The 8911-nt window shown below is 37.3% G+C and overlaps 1 protein-coding gene across 3 annotated transcripts in view; it reads left to right on the plus strand.

Moving 5' to 3' along the window:
• lars2 (leucyl-tRNA synthetase 2, mitochondrial) overlaps positions 1-8911 on the plus strand; it is a 127570-nt gene that overhangs the window by 117184 nt on the left and 1475 nt on the right. For 2 of the 3 annotated variants that reach the window (XM_087284874.1, NM_001105701.1), the window contains 1 exon segment: positions 268-395. In XM_087284874.1, coding sequence (XP_087141000.1) covers positions 268-395 — 128 coding nt within the window. 3 annotated transcript variants of the gene reach the window in all.

The raw sequence follows: 8911 nt of genomic DNA on the forward strand, positions 1-8911 counted from the left end.
TCACCGAACTAACCTAGTTAAGCCTTTAAATGTCTCTTTAAGCTGAATAGAAGTGTCTTGAAGAATATCTAGTCTAATATTATTTACTGTCATCATGGCAAAGATCAAATAAATCAGTTATTAGAGATGAGTTATTAAAACTATATGATCAGAAATGTGTTGAAATAAATATTTTCTCCAACTGTACATCAACTGTATATTTAGGAGTTTTTTTAATCACCATAAACTGTACTCACTATTGTCCGTATGTAATGTTTTCTGTGTCAGGTTTGTCTCAGGTGAGGAGTCCCCTTGGTAGTGTGCTGTCTGGGAAGGGAAGTGTCCTTCAGCAGCCATGGCCCAGTGTCGACCCAGAGTACCTCCAGACATCCGACACACTCCAGCTGTCTGTACGGGTACGTCACAGAATTATGTAATCACAGTTATTTAGAGAGATAAATGTGTTTAAACAAAGTCTCCTTTCCATTAAACAGAAATTGGGGTGAAAAAATACAGGGTATATATTTTATACACAGTACAAAAATCTGGCAAAATGGGGTGAAAACAGAGATGATACAAAAGTTATTAAAGGGTCATGAAACACCAGAGCACATTTGTTGAGCTGTTGACAGTCGTATATGTGTCCCACACTGCTAAAAACACTATTAGGACACATATATTTCACTAATAAGTGAAAGATGGTTGTTTTTGCATTATTTCCAGCAACTACCATTTTGAAACGAATTTTTGAAGCTTAGAAGATTAGATCCTTGTGTATACTTCAGCATGTTGACTGGAATACAACGTGACACATTTGAGTGTGCAGCATTAATTCATGAGAAAGACTTGGTTCAAACCAATCAGCACGCTCTATTGTCAACTTCATTAATATGCATGATAGCTTTGAAGCCCTGTTACAGTGTTCAGACGGCAGAGAGATGCCACGTTGTGTTGTAAAAACAAGTGGAAGAAGAAGAATAGTTCAGAGACACGAGTCGTCAGTGTTGTGTTTATAAATGTGCCACATTGAAGGTTTCGTTTTCATTTCCCTGCTATGAGAGCGCAGCTGAACTCATGTGTGGATTACAGTGGTCTGCTAACACGCGACAGAAATACGTTTGTAAGGAACTTTGTTCAACCGAGAGCTTTTCACATCTGGAAATGGTGAAATCCGGATTTGCCTCTTGTCTCTTTTTAAAAAAGACGCGGCTCCAGTTGGTATTGATTGTTCTGTCTCTACAGATTTGGTAAGTGTGTGATCTGTGGTCTTTGTTTATGTTTATTCAGATGGTAAAGTTAGTCTGTATCGTCAGCAGGACTCTTTCAGTTTTTAAAGACAGAGCTTAGTCAAAATTATTTAGTTACTGAGTTTACAGTACGTTAATATCACTACAATATTATGAACTGAAAGATACGCTGTAAATGCTGCTCTCCGAGTGTAGACTTGTAAACACTGCAATCAAACTGTTACCATTGCGTAGAATTTTTTGACAGGATAGTCTATACCAGGGGTGTCCACACTCGGTCCTGGAGGGCCGGTGTCCTGGAGAGTTTAGCTCCAACCCTAATCAAACACCCCTGAACAAGCTAATCAAGCTCTTATTAGGTGTACTAGAAATCTCCAGGCAGGTGTGGTGAAGCATGTTGAAGCTAAGATCAGCAGGACACCAGCCCTCCAGGACCGACTTTGGACACCCCTGGTCTATACACACACACGGCTTTCTGACGCGACCTACAGAGTGCACCTAAATGACCGAGAAATGCTGAGTTTTTTTTCTCCCATATGTTATCAAACATTCCATCAAAACTACACTCTTCCAGCAGTTCTTCGCATCCAGTTTCTGGTTTATCACTGGGGCATGCAGGAAATGTTCCTGAATGAAAGTGCCAAACTGCAGTTAAAGTCGACAAATTAACAATTTGCCAAATAATTCGATTATAATATCCATGTTAACACAGTCACTAGCCCCTTTCACACATACAGACCTTTCCGGAAAATTTGTATGTGTGAACAGGTCCTTTTTGAAAATACCGGTAAATTCGTTCTGGCTATTTTCCGGAAAGAGAAGTTGTAACATTACCGGCAATTTGCCGGAATGCTGCGCTGTGTGAATGCAGAAGGAAGATTCCCGTAATAAGCGCGTGCACGTCTAGAATGTGCTGACGTGAGACGTCTGCTTTAGCCAATCACAACAGTCAGACGCATTTACGTGCGCGCGGTTTGTGAGAATAAAAGCCTTTGAATATTTTTCCAGACACATTTAGCTGCTAGAAGTTAGTCAGATCACGTTTATATGTTCCTCTTAATGCCAACTGTGTAAATAATCATCGATGAGATGCTTATGATAAGCCGTTGTTTGTTTACCTTCAAGCTTTGCGTGTGCCTATGAGCGCCGCACACACACATATTATGAACATCTCGACATGCGAAAATGATCCTGCGAAAGTTGTTCACAATATTGATCATCAAAAGAGTTTGTAATTTAGTCAAATGTTTACAAATACAAGCGTAGCCATTTAAAGCTCATTTGTGGAGAATGATGTCAGAATTTACCGGTATTTTGGAATGGATGTGTGAATGCTCTTTTCCGGAAAAAATTTCCGTAACGTCCTCGCCTGTGTGAACAGCGCTTTTTTCAATATACCGGTAAAGTCTTTCCGGAAATTTTCCAGATATTTACCGGTATCACTGTGTGAAAGAGGCTACTGTCTTTCTCCTCTGCATCTGTGTTTGTTTTGCCTGAAAATCAGCGCCTGCCTGAACTGAATCCTGCAGGAAAAACCACTTTAAACCAGCCTAAGCTGGTTGGCTGGCTTTAGCTGGTTGACCAGCTTGGTTTTAGACCACTTCCAGGCTGGTTTCCAGCCATTTCAAGCCTGGTCTTAGCTGTTCAGGCTGGAAAATGACCAGCTAAAACCAACTTGAGCCTGGTTATAGCTGGATTTGGCTGGGCTCGCAGCCTGGTTAGGCTGGACAAGCTGGTTTTAGCTGGTCATCTCCCAGCCTGACCAGCTAAGACTAGGCTGGAAATGGCTGGAAACCAGCCTGGAAGTGGTCTAAAACCAAGCTGGTCAACCAGCTAAAGCCAGCCAACCAGCTTAGGCTGGTTTAAAAAACCCCTCTAAAACCAGCCTGGTTGACCAGCTAAAACCAGCCAACCAGCCAAGGCTGGTTCAAGCTGTTTTTTTCAGTAGGGAAACTCCCCTTTTCATGCAAACCCTTCCCTCTTTCTTCACACTCCACTTAAACAAAGCTGGACTCACCCACTGTCCTGACTTTTTTCAATCTAGAGGTGTGAAAAAGCTGAGATGTGGGGGGAGATGCGCATGGCCCTTCAAACAGATCTATTTCATCTCCAAATAAGGGAAATGATCACGAGATTTTACCACATATTGGGGCTTTGGTCTTAAATGGCTTGAGGGTGAGTAAAGTACTAATAGTAGTTAAAGTTATGCACGTTGCTTTGCCTCAACTTACTTTTTTGTGAAATGTAAAATACATTGTCAGGCTAATTTTAGTTGCATATTTCAGATTACAAATCCACTAGAGGGCGCTGTGTTCATTTTCTGAATGTAAAATATGCTACTTTATTTACGTTTTGTCCTATGTTTAATCTAGAAACTGCAGTCAAACATATGCTTAAGTACGTTTTTGTAGTTTCACAAAAACAATGGCCAAAGCACATATTTGCAATGTATTGTTTTATTTTTAGTCATTATTTTTCTAAGTTCTCATATGTTTGGGAAGCATGTGGGCGCCATGATGAATTTAATGACTTCTCGAATCTAGTCCATGCAAAAACAAACATGTACAGTGGCCTGATATTGATTACAGAAATTGCGTTTGATGTCAAACTAAACCAAATAAGCTAAGAAAACATTGAACGCTCATGTTTTCCTAGACCAAATGGCTTTTGACAGCCCATGGAAAAACCTTGACTTGAAAAACCTGTCACGATCACCAGCGATTTAACATCCAGAGATCACTGGTAAACACTCACATTCACACGAACTACAAATCCACCATGCTATGGACTACATATTCAGTCATGCAACACACACACACACCTGCTCCAAGTCTCCACTGATTAGACTCTCACAGCTGATGCTGCTTTTGGGACTGATTACTGCACTACATAAGCAGCACAAACACACTCAATGAGTCTTGTTTACTGTGACACTACAACGCATTTTCCTTTGTCTTGCTTTGCCATGTTTTTTGATCCTCGCCTTGTTTATTTGTCTATTCTTGTCTGCTGCCTGCCTCTGACCATCTACCTGCCTATTGACTACGATTCTGGACTGCCTATTTACATCTGTTTGCCCCTGTGTTGACCATTGGTTGCCTGACCATTCTAATAAACCTGCGTTTGGATCCACACCTCTGTTGTCAGCGTTACACCCCTGTTACACACAGTACATAAATCTGGCAAAATGGGGTAAAAACAGAATACAGATGTTATTAAACAGATGTATTTCATCTCCAAATAGGAGAAATGATCATGAGATTTTCCCACACATTAAGGCTTTGGTCTTGAATGGTCTGAGAGCGAGCAAATTAATAATAGTAGTTAAAGTTTTGCTGGTTACAGCAAACACAACCAGCCATCGAGTGAACTGGCATCTCGCTTGTTCATTTGCAGAATATTCAGCACAGGATGTTCTTTGGGAAAGTGGCAAAAGGAAAGTGTTTACCTCTGGGTTAAAAGCCTGTATTTGAGCATGGGTGCTCTGTAATTTGTGCGTGTGTGAAGGGATTGGCCTCTGAATTTGGCATGATGAGCGAGTGATTATTACAGACTTGAACCATCAAGGGGCTGAAGTCTTCCTCTGTTGGCTTTCTTTGAAGGGTTTGGGTGCGTGTGTCTCTACTTGCCCTCATGAGACTTTCAGAAATATTTGTATGGATTTAATAAATGATATACTGCTTTCCACAGTCTGAGGCACCAGCAAGTGTTAATGCTAAAAGGGATTCCCTTAATCTTTGCAAGTTTTTTTTTTTAATAATAGTATTGAATAATAATATAAGTACATACCTTTTTTCAGTTTATTCATGACAATCTGCGTTAGTATAATGTTATTATTATGATCAGTATTATTTATTATATGCATATTTATATTTGTTTTAATAAAAACAAGTGTAGATTTGTCCACCTGTGGGGTTTTGGAGACGTCTGCACAGGCCCGGATTGGCTAATCGGGAGGATCGGGAGAATTCCCGGTGGGCCGGTCCGTTTTTTGGTCGCGAGGGCTGGTATCCCTAGCTCCAGAATCTGTTGCTCTCAGCAGTCTAACTTTTTAAATTTATTTATTTATTTACTTGACCACAGCCTTTTTATTTTTTATTTTACCGCAGCTCTACTCTATTTATCTATTTTCTCGCAGCCTGCAGGTTAATGATGATATAACTTAGATGAGTCACTACTTAATGAACAACTGTTGTGGTTCAGTGAATAGCACGTTAGTTTACGATGCCGCAGACCCGGGTTCGATCTTCCTCTGAGTAATTAAATTTTTTCATTTTTATTGTTAAGACATATAATACTGTTTGGGTTGTTGAACATTTGAAGTTCTAAAGCAGCTGCTTTCTCAAGAAAAGACGTGATAGTGTCATTAGAAACTGATTTGGAAATGACCTTATTTTAATATAGTCAGTCGTGAACTGTGGTGGGCCGGTCTGAGGCTTGAAACTCCTGGGCTGAAAAGAAGTCCCACTCCGGCCCTGCGTCTGCATCACCATATGCGGCATAAGAATAGGACGTGTGTTTGGATATAACTCAGCTTTTTGACCACACTTCATTATTATTGTTCATTTATTCCTTTGCTGGAATTATAGCTGAATTTAGAAATAGTTTAAGCAAATCCTTGCACTTAAACTAAATTAATATGTCGGCTAATGGATGTGTTCAGTGGAGTGAGTTTCTACTGTTTCCTTAATCCACCAAAGTAAAGGAGTAAAGAGTAAAAGTAAAGTAAAAAGAAAGTAAAGAGGCTGAATAGAGGAGGCTCGTTCTTTATCCTCTATCCCAAATGCACCATGGGGCGACGCAACTGACTGTTAAGGGAATGGAAGATGAAACTCTGATTGGTTTAATGCATGTTATGCTCAAAACAAACCCAGAACTCATTGAGAGAATAAACACAACCCTGTTAGACCATGTGCCGGGGCACAAAGCGTATTTTTCTATCTATAAAATTTAATAATTTTGCACTATGCGCTTTAGACTTTGTGCCTAGATCGTTAAAATAAAGCGATATGACTTATTCTAACATACACCAGTGTGTTTATGAAAAATGTTGATAAAAGCAAATAAATATTTGGACTTTTTCCTGTGTGCATTCTAACTATTTATTTAATTAATACATTTTATTTTAACCTAGGTGCAATGGAAATACATTTTTTTGGGAGAAATGTGAAATACTTTGTACAATTTCTGTTGCACATTTCAGATGACACTCGAGGGCACTTTAATTTTTTATGCATTTTTCTAATCTGAAATGCATTAATTTAGTACATTTTGTTGTATGTTTTATTGAAAAGCTGCAGTCAAACATGTGTATAACATGTATATTTGAGTATTTGAATGCAAATTATCAAGAATATCTTTGGCTCATGTGTCAAATTGAGTTTTCTTACTGTGTTTTAATAAAGTTTTCTTCTTAATCTAATGGGAAATGTTCATTTTTATCAAATATACACTTCTGTGCGTTTTGTGTGTAGCTAAAAATGTATAACAAAACAAACAGTTCAATATTTTGTGTTTATCTCATCGTTTTATTTATCAACCTACCTGTACATTTTTGCAAAATGTAAAATACATTGCTCAGGGTCATGTACGTTGCACATTTCAAACGACAAATCCACTAGAGGGCGCTTTGTTAATTTTTTAATCTGAACTACGTTACTTTGGGTATGTTTTGTCACACGTTTTATCTAGAAACTGCAGTCAAACATATGTTGAAGTACAATTTTTGCAGTTTCACGAAAGTGTAGGCTGAACCCCATATTTGCATTGTTTTATTTTTAATCATAATTTTTCTACATTCTCATTGGTTGGCTCGTGGGCGCCTTCATGTATTTAATAATTTCTCAATTTTAGTCCAAGAAGAAAAAACCATGTACAGTGGCCAGATTTTCAGTGCAGAAATTGCATTTGATGCCAAACCTAAGCAAACTAACCAATATAAAAACTACAAATGTTCATGTTTTTTCTCAGCAAATGGCTTTTATACAGTACAAAAATCTGGCAAAATGTGGGAAAAACATAGATAATACAAAAGTTATTAAACATGTGAAGCTATTAAAACAGATAAAAGAACATTTCATCTCTAAATATGGAAAAATGAACATGCGATTTGTACCACACACTACCCAGAAGCCTTTGGTCAGGCTGGCAGTATTTTAAGGAATCCCCTTTGCTTTGTATGGGTGGCTAAACTACTTTGGGAGTCATAATAACAGGTTGATTTTCTCCCATGATGCAGTCCAACTGTACGGGTGTGTTTCGTTTGACCACGGACACACTGAAGAGCAGATGCTAAGCTGCAGTTTCACACAAACACACACAAAGCTAACTACTCATGCTGAAGCAAAGCATCCACCCTCAGTCCTCCACCCTTAAATCGCTTTAACATAATCTGTCCGCATTTAAGGGATAGTTCACCCTAAAATAAGATTATGTCATCATTTGCTCACCACTGACTTGTTTCAAACCATTTGCTTGTGTTGAGCACAAAAGATTGTGTCTTCAGTATATCTTGCTTATTGTTCAACAGAAGAAATGCAACTCAGACAGGTTTGAAATCTGCAGAATTTAGTTTTTAAAGGAGTTTTAATGCGAGTAAATGATGACAATTTTCATGTTTATGTGAACTGTCCCTTTCATTTTATACCAAACAGGTTTGCTAATTGAAGATGCAAATGAACAAGAAGACTATAAAGACTTTGGACATAATGAATTAAAGTTTTCTTATTATTCTATTGAGAAATATGTAATGAATTAATTTAATTTTTGCCTTGGTTCAATGCAAATACATGCCTCTGCCTACATTTTTTGTGCAACTTAAAATACATTGCTCCGGGTAATTTTCGTTGCACATTTCAGATGACAAATCCACTAGAGAGCGTTTGTACATTTTTTCCAATCTGAAATATGTTACTTTTAGTACATTTTGTTGTACGTTTTATCAAAAAACTATAGTCAAACGTGTGTATAACGTGTATATTTGAGTATTTACTAAATAAAATGCAAATTAGCAAGAATATTATAATGACTTTGGCTCTTGAGTTGTAATAAATTAAAGTTTTCTTCAGTTTTTTAATAAAGTTTTCTTCCTAATCCAATGGAAAATATGCATTTTATCAAATATACACCTGTGTGTTTATGTAAAGTTAATGTAAGTTAATAAAAAACAAATAATTGGACCTTTTGTATGTGCATCTTAACTTATCATTTAATTAATTAATTTAATTTTAGCCTAGGTTCAACATGCCTCAACCTACATTTTTTTTATTTTTATATCAAATTTTTGTTGCACATTTCAGATGACAAATCTACCTGGCTCTTTGTTCATTTTTTTGTACATTTTTCCAAACTGAAATTCGTACTTTTAGTACATTTTGTTGTATGTTTTATCTAAAAACTGCAGTCGAACGTGTGTATAACATGTTTAATTGAGTTATTATTAATTAGGATGCAAATTAACAAGTCTATCATAAAGACTTTGCCGCATGAGTCCTATTAAATTAAAGTTTTCTCCTAATTCAAATGGGAAATGCACTTTTTATCAAATATACTCCTGTGTGTTTCATGTGCATGTAAAAAGTTTATGAAAGAAAACAAATAGTTGGACCTTTTGTGTGTATCTTAACTTTTTATTTAATTAAGTCATTTAATTTCAGCCTAAGTTTAATCGATATTCATGCCTCAAC

Source organism: Danio rerio, chromosome 16 (genome assembly GCF_052040795.2).
Source record: "Danio rerio strain M-AB ecotype USA chromosome 16, GRCz13ab, whole genome shotgun sequence".
Lineage (NCBI taxonomy): Eukaryota > Metazoa > Chordata > Actinopteri > Cypriniformes > Danionidae > Danio > Danio rerio.